The 14,470-nt window shown below is 47.7% G+C and overlaps 2 protein-coding genes across 4 annotated transcripts; both read left to right on the forward strand.

Annotated features, from left to right (window-relative positions):
* Window positions 1-1,215: 1,215 nt before the first annotated feature.
* LOC133475673 (uncharacterized) lies at window positions 1,216-8,075 on the forward strand. 2 transcript variants are annotated; one of them, XM_061768884.1, is made up of 4 exons: window positions 1,216-1,347; window positions 2,876-3,079; window positions 3,298-3,405; window positions 6,573-8,075. In XM_061768884.1, exons 2-4 carry the CDS (start codon window positions 2,887-2,889, stop codon window positions 7,373-7,375), a joined length of 1,104 nt encoding a protein of 367 aa, XP_061624868.1. In that variant the 5' UTR covers window positions 1,216-1,347; window positions 2,876-2,886; the 3' UTR covers window positions 7,376-8,075. The 2 variants fall into 2 exon arrangements, with proteins under 2 accessions (XP_061624868.1, XP_061624867.1); XM_061768883.1 differs by having other exon boundaries at window positions 1,253-1,510.
* Window positions 8,076-10,312: 2,237 nt separating this feature from the next.
* LOC133475681 (gastrula zinc finger protein XlCGF8.2DB-like) lies at window positions 10,313-14,180 on the forward strand. 2 transcript variants are annotated; one of them, XM_061768912.1, is made up of 3 exons: window positions 10,313-10,867; window positions 11,471-11,764; window positions 13,302-14,180. In XM_061768912.1, exons 1-3 carry the CDS (start codon window positions 10,690-10,692, stop codon window positions 13,310-13,312), a joined length of 483 nt encoding a protein of 160 aa, XP_061624896.1. In that variant the 5' UTR covers window positions 10,313-10,689; the 3' UTR covers window positions 13,313-14,180. The 2 variants fall into 2 exon arrangements, with proteins under 2 accessions (XP_061624896.1, XP_061624895.1); XM_061768911.1 differs by having other exon boundaries at window positions 10,316-10,867; window positions 11,471-14,180.
* Window positions 14,181-14,470: the final 290 nt, after the last annotated feature.

The raw sequence follows: 14,470 nt of genomic DNA on the forward strand, positions 1-14,470 counted from the left end.
CGCTCGCTTTGGCTCGCACGGTCACGAGATTCATTCGGCAGAAAAAGGAAGCCGAGAATGAGCGGCGACACGCCTTCGCCCTCGACACTTTCAAGCATTTATCGAACATAAGACAAAAAGGAAGGAAATGAGTTTGTCGACTCACTTCTTTGCGACGATGCCGCTCGCCAGGAAGTCTTGCAAGCCTTTATGAGCTTTTGAACTCGTTTACTGCCACAGCCGGATATTTTCGTCAATTACGTTTTTCGCTGCAAAATGTAAGCTTCTGCGGAACTGTAATGATGAAGTGACGCCAGTAGATGGCGGCGTTGCATCGCCGCGGGTTCGACGAGAAGCTAAAGATTAGACGGTGAATCTCGGCCCGACCCGTCGATTACGAGGGCGGGAAATGCCGGCGCATGTTTGGGCACCTCGCACTCTACGCAGTGTACAGCGGGCCCCCGCGTACTCGCTGTTCAGTAGCCGCGGATTCATTTGCGTTTGCTTTTGACCCGTTCGGCGGACCGGACGATTGACGTTCGAACGAGCGAGGCGGCTGTTTTGGAAAATTGCTGTCGTCACGCCGCCTCCGCCGAAAGGTGTCGCCGCGGCGATCGGCAAAGCGTTTGACCTTTGACCCTACCCAACTTTCCTCCACATCTTCAGGTTTCGTAACGTCGATGGTAACAGCAAAATAAGACACTTAGCATTGGCAGAGAGAGAGAAAAAAATCAACGATTGGCGGCGCAACCCACATACTCAGCTGGGCTGATCAGCCCACAAATCCATGTTGGGTTTTTTTCCACTTGTAAATGATATTTCTCGCACTGTACACTGTTTGAATTGTACTTGTATTTTTCGTTGTTTTTAAATGCTTTTAATCACGTAAAGCTCATTGCGTTACCTCGTGTATGAAATGCGCGATACACAAATAAATGTGCTTTGCTTGCAAATGTGGCACAAGTTAAAAGGGTGACATCGATCTGTGTTGGCGCTCCCCTGACCCCTGTTGGTCGGTCTCTGCAGTGCACATGTGACGTCACATGATCCTGGACGAAACTGAATTGAACGCCTTCTGAATTCGTGTGAACCTAACATTCGATTCATGGCTTTCATTTGAACTCGTTGTCAGTTCTTTACTGTCTGTTTGTTTCACGTTTTCTACTCTCATTTGGGTTTTGTGGCCATCGAGGCGACCCGTCGTCGTCAATACCGTCGCAAGATGGCCGACTTGTGACGTACCGTTACAAAAAAAAAGAAAAAAACCGCCGAAGAAGAATAAAGGCGGAAGTTAGCGTCTCTCCGAAACTAGCGTCCGTCCGACGACGAGGCGAGCTGTCACAAAGCTGGAAAATGTTGAAAGATTTGGTGAGGGAGCGCCTAATCGCGGCCGCCGACGAAATCTTCGAAATGTTTGAGCGAACGATCGCGTCGTACGAGGAGCAACTTTGTCGCGCGCGAGAGGAGAACGAGCGACACCGACGACGACTGGGAGACGTTTGCAACACTCCAAATGTCGACCGCGTCCGAGGTTTGTGCGCATTTGCATGCGACTTCGTTATTAAACTCAACGCTCGCTCGCTCGCTCGCTTCAAATGGCAGTCGGCAGAAATGCGTGCAGCTCCCGAAAGGGGGCGCTAGACCAGCCCAGCGGTGACTGGTGAAATTCGTCCCGTGACTGCCATCCAAAATGATGCTCGGAAGAATTGTTTCCACAATGGCTTCAGTTCTCGAAGCTTCCCGTCCTGGCCAAAATTAGAACATTCTTTTCACGCACGCACACATCACGTTTTTAATAAGAAAAAGAAAAACAAAACATTTGTTTTACAAAGATTGATAAATGTGTGTATTGTCTGATTGATGAGAGACTTCTGGGGGGAAATAGTTTGCGCAACTACAGTCGTGCTCAACATTACTGGCGCCCATCACGTTGAATTGTGTACTAAATGCGGAATCTCTCCAAGTGAAACATGATAGAAAAGAGCAAATGATAAACAATATTTTATGGGCAGATGAAACAAAAATAGAGCGTTTTAGCAATGCGCGCCAACAGTACGTTTACAGACAGCGCAATGAAGCCCTGGAGGGAAAGAACAACAACCAGCCAACAGTCAAGCGTGGCGGCGGGTCCATAATGCTGGGGGGCTGCTTTCCCGCATCTGGTACTGGAGGCCTTGCCCGGATCGCAGGTATCCCGAAATCAGAAAATGATCGAGAGATTTTCGAGCCAAACGTCTTACCCGGTGAAAGGAAAAAAACCTGCCGAGCGGGACCGTATACAAAGGGGGCACATTTCATTGATGAAGGAGTTCATCGGCCAGTATTGGCTCTTTTCAAATCGGCCACATTTTTTGCCGTTCCTCTTGTTAGACTGTCTGCCTACATGTGTCGATGCGCCGTTTGCGTTCAAATAGCCGTTGCTCCAAGGGTTATAACCGCAACATGGATGCTAGTGTCGTTAGCCCATCTATGGCATTTTACCTTGTGCGTCTAACGTTAAGCTAGTGGAGTTTGCATGTTCTCCCCCGTCCGTGCCTGCGTGGCTTTTCTCCGGGCACTCCGCTTTCCTCCCACATCCCAAAAACATGCATGCTAGGTTCATTGAACGTGAGCGCAAATGGTTGTTTGTTTGTACGTGCCCTGCGATTGGCTGGCGACCCCGCCTCTCGCCCGAAGATGGCTGGGATAGGCTCCGGCACGCCCGCGACCCGCGTGAGGAGAAGCGGGCAAATGTCTTGTTTTGAAAAAAACACAAAAGATAATCAGTGTGCAAACATGAAGGGCGACACAAATGGGGGATTGGACAATTTGAAGGTCTCTTAACCATGAATGGATGATCAGAATCGTTGTTGATTAATGGTTGCACGTCGAGTTTGTGTTTGTGTTTGTGTGGCAGAGCCCCCCAGCATGAAAGAGAAAAAAGAGGATCCAGAGCCCCCCCTGGTCTTGAAAGAGGAAGAGGAGGAGACCGACGTGGACAGCTTTCACCCGACTGCCCAAAACAAGCACCAACGGCTCCAGCGCGGGGGGGCGTCGCCCGACCAGCTGTGCGACGGGTACGACGCCGAAGAACTTTGGAGGAGCCGCGCCCACGCTGAAGGTGAGGACCAACGTGCAGATTGCGTCTTGGCTTGCTGTTCGCTTGCGGCAAAAGTGGGCAAAAAAAAGGAAGCGCCGCGATTGCTTGGGTGCTGCCAGTGCATCTGCAAGTTAGGAGAAGTGACGGTTACTTCTCAGCTCCCAAGAGATATTGAGGATGTTGGGACGTACACCGCTATTGCGCTGAACTCAAATCCCAATGCGTTTGTTTGCTCTCAGGCGACACCGACTGGGATCCCGCCTCCCCAACGGAAGACGACGACAGCGCCTCAGTCGCGGATCCGAGCGCGAGCCGTCCCGGCGATGCGGAACGTGAAGAACGTGAAGGTGAGCGTTCGCATTTTCTTACAAATGATTGATTATTTTATTTTTTTTTTGGTCCTTTTTAAAAGGTTCAATGCGTGTCCAACCATGTGCATTCAGACAACTTGACGACGTGCACTTTGGCCTTGAGATACGAGCGAGGGACCCCGCTGACAAGTTTTTCGAGATAGTGAGCTGTCGTTCGGACTTTTATTTTTATTTTATTTTTTTTGCTGAATTCTTCAAAAAAGGTACTTCAAGCTGTTTATTGGCAGAAATCTGTCCTTCAATTGTAATTTGGCTTCTCCTCTTCTTTCAGCTCTTCCAAACTTTTTTTTTTTTTTTTGCAAATCCCATTTTCCCTTCAATCGAACAATAGATTTAGAATTAAAAATTTGGTTCTTGCTACGATACATGACTTCTGTTAAAAAATATTGTTAGCCTAATACTATAATTGCCTAAGTAGTATTTGAATTTTGTCGGATAACAAGAAAAACAAATCCTTTTTAGCAAGCACAGTGATATTTTGTAATTGACTTGGTATGCAAATATAAACAAACTACGATTCGCACTCACATTCACACCTACGGGCAATTTGGAGTCCTCAATCAAGCTAGCACGCATGCTTTTGGGATGTGGGAGGAAACCAGAGTACCTGGAGAAAACTCACGCAGGGACGGGGAGAACAAGCTAACTCCACACAGGCGGGGCCGGGGATCGAACCCCGGTCCTCGGAACTGTGAGGCGGACGCGCTAACCAGAATACAATGATTTGCAAATCATGTTCAACCTATATTTAATTGACTACACAACAAAGACAAGATATTTCATGTTTAAACTGATAAACTTGATTGTTTTTAGGAAATAATCATTAATGGCTGCAACATGTTCCCAAAAAGCTGGGACAGGTGGCAAAAAAGGCGGGAACAGGCGGGTGCCACGATTGGGTGGAAAAGGAGCTTGCCTGAATTGCTCAGCCATTCACAAGCAAAGATGGGGCGAGGTTCACCTCTTTGGGAACACGTGCGGGAGAAAATAGTCCAACAGTTCCTCAACATACAATTGCAAGGAATTTCGGGATTTCATCATCTACGGTCCATCATATCATCAAAAGGTTCAGAGAATCTGGAGAAATCACCGCATGGAAGCGGCAAGGCCCAAAACCGACATTGAATGCCCGTCGTGACCTTCGATCCCTCAGGCGGCACTGCATCAAAAACCGACATCAGGGTGGGCTCAGGAACACTTCAGAAAACCAATGTCAGTAAATACAGTTCGACGCTTCATCCGTGAGTGCAACTTGAAACTCTACTATGCAAAGCAAAAGCCATTTATCAACAACACCCAGAAGTGCCGCCGGCTTCTCTGGCCCCGAGCTCATCTAAGATGGACCGATGCAAAGTGGAAAAGTCTTCTGTGGTCCGACGAGTCCGCATTTCAAATTGTTTTTGGAAATTGTGGACGTCGTGTCCTGCGGGCCAAAGAAGGAAAAGAACCATCCGGACTGTAATGGACGCAAAGTTCAAAAGCCAGCATCTGTGGTGGTATGGGGCTGTGTGAGTGCCAATGGCATGGGTAACTTACACGTCTGTGAAGGCACCATTCATGCTGAAAGGTACATACAGGTTTTGGAGAAACATATGCTGCCATCCAAGCGACGTCTCGTTCATGGGCACACCCCTGCTTATTTCAGCAGGACAATGCCAAACCACGTTCTGCACGCGTTACAACAGCGTGGCTTCGTAGTAAAAGAGTGCGGGTACTCGACTGGCCTGCCTGCAGTCCCGTTGAAAATGAAGCGTCAAATACGACAACGGAGACCCCGGACTGTTGAACAGATGAAGCCGTACATCGAGCGAGAATGGGAAAGAATTCCACCTCCAAAGCTTCAACAATGAGTGTCCTCAGTTCCCAAACGTTGATTGAACGTTGTTCAAAGAAAAGGTGATGCAACACAGTGGGAAACATGAGCCTGTTCCAGCTTTTTTGGAACCTGTTGCAGCCATCAAATTCTAACTTAATTATTATTTGATTAAAAACCAAGTTTATCAGTTTGGACATTAACCATCTTGTCTTTGTAGTGTATTCAAATAAATATAGGTTGAACATGATTTGCAAAGCATTGTATTCTGTTTGTATTGATGTTTAACACAACGTCCCAACTTCATTGGAATTGGGCTTGTATATAGATAGATGGATAGATGGTGTGCAGGAGGTTGGCTTCCATGGAAAAGGATGACGCGCTGTGGCGACTCCTAAAGGGACAAACGAGCCCGAAGGAAAAGAAGATATCGATAGATGGAGAATTGGTCATTTTCATCGAATTTGATCCATAACCGTAAAGACAGTTTTTGACCTTGGTTTTCTCTGGGTGAATGTCTGCCATGCCGAATAGGGTCGGGCATCGTTTGAATTTGAGCGATTCCGGTTCCTTATTTCGATTCCGCTTCCAAACGATTCTCGATTCCGATTCTTTTCGGGGGCTGGGTCAAAAAAAAAAGTTTGCATGTTGTGAACATCCATTTTCTATGCAGCCCGCCGCTCTGAGTTCTTTATATCCGATATCAAACCTATGATGTGTGTGGAACTCACCCAATGGACTTAATATTCATGAATGAATGTTTCAGCTCAAAGTTATACATAGCATTGTTAATATCGTTATTTGGGACTGTTTCATCACGTCAAATGATTTATATGTGCAAGTTTTACCTTGACTTCCTGTTTTAAGCATGTAGCCTTTTATTTTGAAGGGTTCGGCATCTTGGCACGAAAAGTAACATAACAGTGAAGGCATTTTGGTTCTAAAAGTCTTACTTTTACTTTCTTTTTGATAAATAACTGCTGCCAATCATTCAAACAACTCACATGTGTCCAATGAATAGATTTTCAAAAGGAAGTCCAGTGGGGCACGTCTTCAGTGTTTTTTATTGCGCCAATGGTATGAGAATGACCCGTCGTCATTTGTCGCAGGGGGTTCCGGTCGTTTGGGCGCCAATTGAAAAGACCGTGGACCAAAAATAGTGCAGAAGAGGTTCATAAAAGTGCCGGAACGGAGAGCGCGGGTGGCGGTGTGCACGGCGAGCGGAGAGACGAGGGAGGCCGGGGTCTCGCCACCCGGGCTTTCCAGACAAACACGGACCCGCGAGCGAACGTTGTCACCGACTGACCAGCGTCTTCTCTTTCCGTTTCAGCTTCGGCGCAGAAGGGCAACAAGAGGAAACGGCGCCCACACGAATGGCTGAGAAGCAAAATGAAAGAGGCCCGCAACAAGGGAAAGGCCTACGTGAACACCAGAGGCATCGCCGTGCCGGGGAAAAACCTCGTCGCCCTTCCTCGCCATCTGTGTCGACACAGATGCGCCGAACGCGTCACGGAAGAAGAACGGCGAATGATATTCCGGAACTTCTGGGACCTGGGTCATTTCGACCTGCAGAACGCTTTCATCTGCGGTTCCGTCAAACTGGTCGGCGTCCAGAGACGCAGACCGCAACGGCGACGGCGAGACGCGGGGGAAGCCAAAAACCGTTCGTACTCTCGCAAATACAGCTTGACCGCCGGCCAGGGCGGTCACGTGGAGGTGTGCAAGACGTTCTTCCTGGCGACGCTCTGCGTATCCAACGGAAGAGTCGATCGAGCGCTCCAAAAACAGGCGGAGAAAGGCCCGGGTTCGCCCTCGCCCGACGGCAGGGGCAAGCACGACAATCGCAGAAGAGTCAGCGACGAGTCCCTGCGGCTGATCAAAGAGCACATCGCCTCCTTTCCCGAGCACGAGAGCCGCCGCGCGCAACGCGACGGGAAGTACCTGACCGTCGCGCAAATGCATCGTCTTTACCGAGAGCAGTGCAGACAAAACGGGAGAGAACCGGAGAAGGAATGGCTCTATCGGAGGATCTTCCTTAACCAGTTTGGTCTGTCCTTCCGTCCACCTGGCGAGGACGCTTGCCTACTTGCTCCCCTCGGGGCCAAAGCGCGAGATTCGCCCCTCCTGTTGTGATTCCTGCGTGTCACAAAAGGAGGTTGAAACAAATGTCTGCAAGAAGTCTGACTCGGGTTTTTTTTTTTTGTTTTTTTTTTTATCATCTGCATCATTGGCTCCTCGAAAACACAACAAACTCGCCAGGTGTCCCCGCTCCCCTGACCTCAACCCCATGGAGATCCGCAAGCAGCAAAGGATGATTGAACCCGGGTCCTCAGAACGGCGAGGCAGACGCTCTGACCAGTCGCCCACCGTGCCGCCTTTCAGCGGTGCCTTGACCTCCGAGTGTTGTGAGGTACAGTGGCGTGAAAAACCATTTGCCCTTCTCAAATTCACATTTTAAGATCACAAGCAAACATAAAATGTTTCAGTTTGTGACCTCAAGTTGAGGCGCACTCGGGTTCTGCAGCAGGATAACGATCCACAACACACCAGCAGGTCAACTGATAAGAATAACGAAGGTTTTGGAGTGGTCTAGTCAAAGGCCAGACTTGAACCTTGAACCCGATTCAAATGCAGTGGCATGACCTTAAAAGGCCGTTCGTGCTGGAAAACCCTCCGTTTTTGCTCAATTCAAACACTCATTGGCAGTTGGAGAAAAGGAGAAAACGCTTGATTTCGGTTGTTGCTGCTGAGGAAGACCCCACCGGTTCTTAGGTTTAGGGGGCCAGGTTGTTTTTTTCCCCTTAATAAATGAAATCATAATTTTAAAACCGCATTTGAAGTTCACTTGGGTTATATTTGTCTGATATTTACATTTGTTTGATGAGCTTGAAGTGGAGCAACTGTGGGGGAAAATAAGAATTAGCGAAGTGGGCAAACACCTTTTTTCACAGCACTTGTACGAGCTTGACAATTGAGTTTTTCCAATTGTAATGATTTCTTTATTTTGCTTTGTTAAGCGAGCACTGCGTAGTGTTGCGGCCGTGACTCAGCTCACATCACAAGCAGCAGCAACTAGTGAACAATACCCGAATCAGAATCCTCTTTATTTGTCCAAAACACACAAGGAATTTGTCTGCGGTAGTTGTGGCGCTGTTGTTACCTTGTACGCAACTATCTGAACACAACTGAAAATTGAAATAATATAACAAAACTGGCAGCCATTCTTTTTCTGCAAAGAACGACTAATGTTAGTGGGAGGAGCTGAGTCTGTCTTATACTGCCCCCAGGTGGCCAAGGTGCAGACAACGGGAGGAGAAAGTGTGAGCAAAAATCTTTATTATTCATTCTGCTGAATTATTACTGCATGTTTTATAAACTATACCGTCATAGAGTGCTCTTATTCAAAAACAAAAACAAAAAACATTTGGTTGTTTTGAAAGGCTGGAACGGATTAATGGCATTTCCATTCATTTGAATGGGGAAAGATGATTTGCATGTGTCGTCACGGAACAAATTGAAATCATACCTCAAGGCACAATTGTACACGAAGTTAACTTTTTTTCCGAAGATGCCAGAGATGGCGAAAACGATATTCCAGCAAGTTCGGCTTCAAATCGTCACGTCATCAGACCGCAGTTCTCGGAGTTCCTGGAGTTGTCGGCGTTCTTGGCGTGCCTGCAGTTCTCAGAGTTCTCGCTGCGCACACAGGAAGTCTGCCGGCCTTTTTCCTGGTTTAGTCACGTGATGTTGGGCGTCGTGACGACAGGGGGGCGGGGCTACTGCATGTGAAAATCGAAGTCGACCTGTTCAGATGTTTTGCTTGAAATCGTTTTTCATTTCAGTAAATATGACTTCTTTGTGCTGTAAATTCCACAAATGACTCGTTTCAATCCTTTACAAAAATCCAAAAAAACCTGCTGTGCATAATAACTTGAAATAAAGGTAAACCCACATGTTATGTTTTGGGTTTTTTCCAGCGCCGATAGCGATCCCGAGTCGTCAGTGAGGCCGTTAATCGATATTTGGGGTCAAAGGGGAAATATTTTGGGTGACAACATTTTGAATAATACAAAGTCTGACACTTCGTTGAAATGCCTTTAAGCATCTGGTCATTGAACTTCGAATTTTAATCTCACACATCTCTGTTTCCCAAAAAGTGCAGGGAGCTCCCAGGGTCGGCAGCGTGTCTTTCGAAACTTCAACAAAGAAATCAATTGCTCCCTAAAGTTTTCGACAAAAATGTCCATATAACTGAAATGTTCATCTTTCACTTCAAACGAGAACAAAAAGTGCAAGGAGAGCACTTTTTAAGAGTAAATTGGTCTCTTGAGGGCTGTTGACGTAAGAAAAAAAAAAAAAAAAAAAAAAGGCCGATGCCAATTTGCGTCGAAATGCTGAATACCGGGCCGGACGGCAACGGTTCCGGCCGATAATCGGTCTGTCCCTAATTTGAAGCGTTGTTACATGAAGTTGTAATTGGTCATTTTGTTCCAAAACATTTGGAGTATACGCACAACAGTTGATGCTGACTGTCATTTGCAGGGATTATTTGGGAAAACTAACATAAACAAAACAAAATGAAGGCAGCTCGTCCATCCAGGCAGGGAACGAATTGGCACTTCCTTACAAAGACGTTGACACGTTGTGTGAACTCTCTTTTTGCATGGAAGTGGCTGCTTAGGACAAAACAAGACGTTCATTTCCCTTCGGAGCAGGAAAGACGACACAATGTTGCGCGCCACCTTGGTTTGATGCAGTCCGTGGGAAACGTCTTCCGGGCTGCAACAAGACGCGCTATTTTCTTGATGATTTCAGATTGTAGGCCATCATAGTCAAGACGATCGAGCCTTGGATGTCACGGCGGTCACGTGCCAATGTCCCTCCGGGGTATTGACATACGAGGGGCCATTTGTAAAACCAATCGAAGTGTTAACACGCTGACATGCATTTGTGCTAGCTTGTGACAAACTACATTGGAAATGAAATTCACTGGTGAAAATCAGTGGGGGTTTTTTTTTTCAGCTTTCCATTCAATTCCCAGTGGAATCCCATGAAAAGCTTCCAATTTGGAACACTTCCGATCCTAAATCGTCATCTCCGCTTGCCGTGGAAACGACACGAATCAGCAGTCACGCAGGATGATGGCCATGAACGCTGGACAGGAGACCAGAGGAACAAGCGTCAAGCCTCCGTCCGGGTTTTGCTCTTTGGATGACGTAACTGACTGCTGATTTTGAGGGCGTTCAGCGTCGACCGTCTTTGCTGCAGTGCCGCCGCGAGCCGCGAGATGGCGGCCGCGGGGCGTGTCCGGTAGCTGCCGTACAAGAATCGCAGAAGAAGAAAAGGCGGAAGTCAGCCTCGCTTCCAGACGGCACGAGAACAAAAAAAAAAAAAAAAAAGGCGACGAAGTGAAACCGTCGCGAGTCGTCGGAAACCAAAACGTGAAAATGTTGAAAGATTTGGTGAGGGAGCGCCTAATCGCGGCCGCCGACGAAATCTTCGAAATGTTTGAGCGAACGATCGCGTCGTACGAGGAGCAACTTTGTCGCGCGAGAGACGAGAGCGAGCGACACCGACGACGACTGCGAGATGTTTGCAGCAATCCAAATGTCGTCCGCGTCCGAGGTTGGTGCACCGAAGTGAACACAAGACGCCGAAGAAGTCTCCCACTTTCGGGGGCGGCGTCAACAGACGATGCTAAGCTAAAGGTGGCCGTTGGGTTTCTGCAGGACTTGTTCACAGACAAGCAACGAGCGCACATATAAAATAGGCCAGCACATTGCAAAGAGGACAGAAACGCGAATACATTGAGCCCGATGTGGAAGAATCTGCTAAGGTGACGTGTGTGGACGTTAGGTGAAATGCCCGTATGTTGCTCGAGCGACGTTTTCACATTTTTCAGCGAGATTCATAATAATGCATCGCGTCCCCATAATTTTCAGCTTCGTCAGAACCACAGAAAATCTCGTCTGAATTGGTTCGTCGGGCATTGAAGCGGCGACCTCCAGTGGACAAAATGAGCAACAATAAGTGTTGTCGAAAAATGGCAGCGCGCGTCTTCTCTAGCCCCGCACGCGGCGCGTTCCTTTCGCACTCCTGATGGAAGCCATTGAGCCTGTCTTCACAATGGCTCAATTCACATCGATTGTTTTGCTCAAAGTGACGTCGTGGTGTTCAAAGTCAATAGAAAGTGTCAACTCAAGTGTGTTTCTGGCTTGTGGCCCGCAGAAGAAGAGAGGGGCCAGGCGACCCCCGTCAAAGAGGAAGAGCAGGAGCCCGACGTCAGCTCGTTGCCGCTGACCGTCGTCGTCCTGAAGAGCGAAGACGACCGAGACGACGCGCCCGGAGGACGCCCGCCGGCGGACGGGCTCTTAGCGCCGCTGTCGGACGGCGACGACGCGGAAGCGGGCAAAGAACGCTACGGCTGCTCAGTTTGCGGCAAAAGCTTTTCTCACAAGTGCAATTTGCCCACGCACATGAAAACGCACACCGGAGAGAAAAGTTTTTGCTGCTCAGTTTGCGGTAAGAGCTTCTCTCAAAAGTCGCACATGATCTCGCACGGCAGGACGCACACGGGAGAGAAACCCTTCCGCTGCTCAGTTTGCGGTAAACGATTCTCGCAGAAGGTGCACATGGAATCGCACATGAAGACGCACACGGGAGAAAAACCGTTCGCTTGCTCCGTTTGCGGCGATAGCTTCTCTCTCAAGTCGATCATGGTGTCGCACATGCGAATACACGCCGAAGGGAAATCCTTCGCTTGCTCCGTGTGCGGTAAGAAATTTCCTCAAAGGGTGCACATGGAGTCGCACATGAGAACGCACACGGGAGAGAAACCCTTCACTTGCTCACTCTGCAGTAAACGCTTCACCTGTAAGGGCAGTTTGAACGTGCACATGCGCACGCACACGGGAGAGAAGCCCTTCAACTGCTCACTTTGCGGTAAAAGTTTTCCGTACAGAAACAGTTTAAATGCGCACATGAATTCACACAGCGGGGAGGAGATTTTGGCCTGCGCCGTTTGCGGCATGACATTCGCTCAAAAGAGAACTTTGACGGCGCACATGCGGTCGCACGGCGGAGAGTGAACCTTCGCCTGCCGACTTGAAGCTCACCCCTTGACTGCCGGCCGTTTTCAAAGCATTTGGACTGATCCTTCGAGGCCCACAAAATACGGTGTCCTGTGACGAGATCAGCGCAGCATCTACCCGAAGAGTAGACCGCAAACGTCTGTGTCTAGCTTTTCCCATTCTTTAGTAACGAGCAGCAGAACATGGCCTCGTTTCAGCCCAAATCGCAGATACTGACCCAAAACTGGAGCAAGCGAGCTCTTTGTGAAAAGAAACAGCAAACACAAGAGGGATATTTGTTGCTTTTGTGACAACTCAAACTATCAAACAACAACAACAACAGGACCGGAAAAGGTTTTGCATGGCAAAATAATCATTTCGGTATACAACTAAGAAACTGAGCCAGCGCATGGCTGGAGTTGAACGTCAGCGGCATTTTTATTAGAATTGTTTTAATATACATGGCTGCCGCTCGCCATTTACCGCATGAACTTTTCTCAGCGTTGTGACGCGCATGCTCTACTACCGAGCGCCACACACGCACTGTTTATGCTAGGTCTCGGACTCGCCGACTAAATCCCGATTCACTCTTGGCATTAGCACTAACGAATTACCAGCGACTCACAATCGGGTGGTTACCGCTTGTATTCTTCTGACATAAGACACGTCATTGTCCAACAAATGAAAAATATCATTAGATTATTTGAAAATGATCTATAGGTCGCTGCTTAAGTCCCGGTCACAGTTTTTTGAAGTCTTTACACCGATCTGATCGATATCGGCCGATAATTAGCATTTTATGCTAATTCATCATTCGCCGATCCGATCAATGACATCATCGATCGGCTCGGCAAAAGATATTGACTCCGCGTCGCCATCGAGCGCAGTATATTTGAATCCAAAAGCTAGTTTATTTGGAACCTTTTGACGTAGTACTGTCAATATGTGACGGCCAATGAAGTTATTATTATGATTTTTTTGTGGGACAGACCACACGTGATGCCCGGCCAGATCAGACGACAAGACAAATTTGCTCTTTCACGACTGCACCGTGTCAGACGACTGCAATCGAATCTTGTATTCCGATACCACCGCATCCCGTTTTTTACGATCGCTGGGCTTCATCTTATCGAGCGGATACACTTGTTACCGTGGCGACGGTAACAAGGATCATCGCCTCCCACCGTGGGGGACCTGGGTTCAAGACCCCGACCGGACCGTCCGCCGACATCCTCCTGGACTCACGGCTGTGGTGTCCTTGAGCGAGACGCCGATACCCCGAAATGCTCCCCGGGCGCTTCAGCTGCCCCCCTGCTCCGGTGTGTTCACTGTGATGGGTAAAATGCACAGAACACATTTTGTGTGCGTGCGTGCGTCCATGTTCATGACAATAAAGGTGATTCTTCTTCTTCAAGCAGGCAACGAAACGTTATGTAGCCTAGCAAGCTAGCGGCATAAATAGAGAAAAAGGATACATTATTTCTTGTCAATGGATCCTTTTTGGAGCACTTAAGTAAAATGTGATATTTTCCCCCAGAAGTCTGTGATTGGTTGTCAGTTAATTGGCCACTTCCTGGTTCATGAAGGATGACGAGCAGATGGGATGTGCTTAAGTGACTTTGGGGGCGCCATTTGTACCATTGTAACGCCAATGGTAAAACAATACATGAAATATGTTTCTATATTGGTTATTGGCTAACTATTTGCAATGTGAAAATGGTTTGTTCGAAAAACAAAACTTACGGTGACCTAAGAAGACTTGTGCAGTGCATACAGTACAGTGTGTGTGTATGTATGTATATATGTATATATAGTTTTTTATGTTTGTGCTGAACACATTCTATACATTAAAGACAATTCTGATCTTTTTGGCGCTGTCCTTCCTTCCTTGGCACGCTGTGTCATTTATACTCTTTGGTATTTCTTTCTTGGCATTGACACACGTGTATCTACTTAAAGCCTTTTAAAGCTCCAACAATGAGAAATGCAAATACTTGCCATTTCCAACTGGTCTTAAAATTTGGATCAGGCGTGTGTGTGTATATATATATTTTAAATGGAAAATGATGCACAATTTCAGTCCAATCCAACTTTATGTTTATGTTATGAACGCTTCAAAAATAACAAAGTGCGAAAGAAGGACCGCTTTTGCGCGTAA

Source organism: Phyllopteryx taeniolatus, chromosome 3, assembly GCF_024500385.1.
Source record: "Phyllopteryx taeniolatus isolate TA_2022b chromosome 3, UOR_Ptae_1.2, whole genome shotgun sequence".
Lineage (NCBI taxonomy): Eukaryota > Metazoa > Chordata > Actinopteri > Syngnathiformes > Syngnathidae > Phyllopteryx > Phyllopteryx taeniolatus.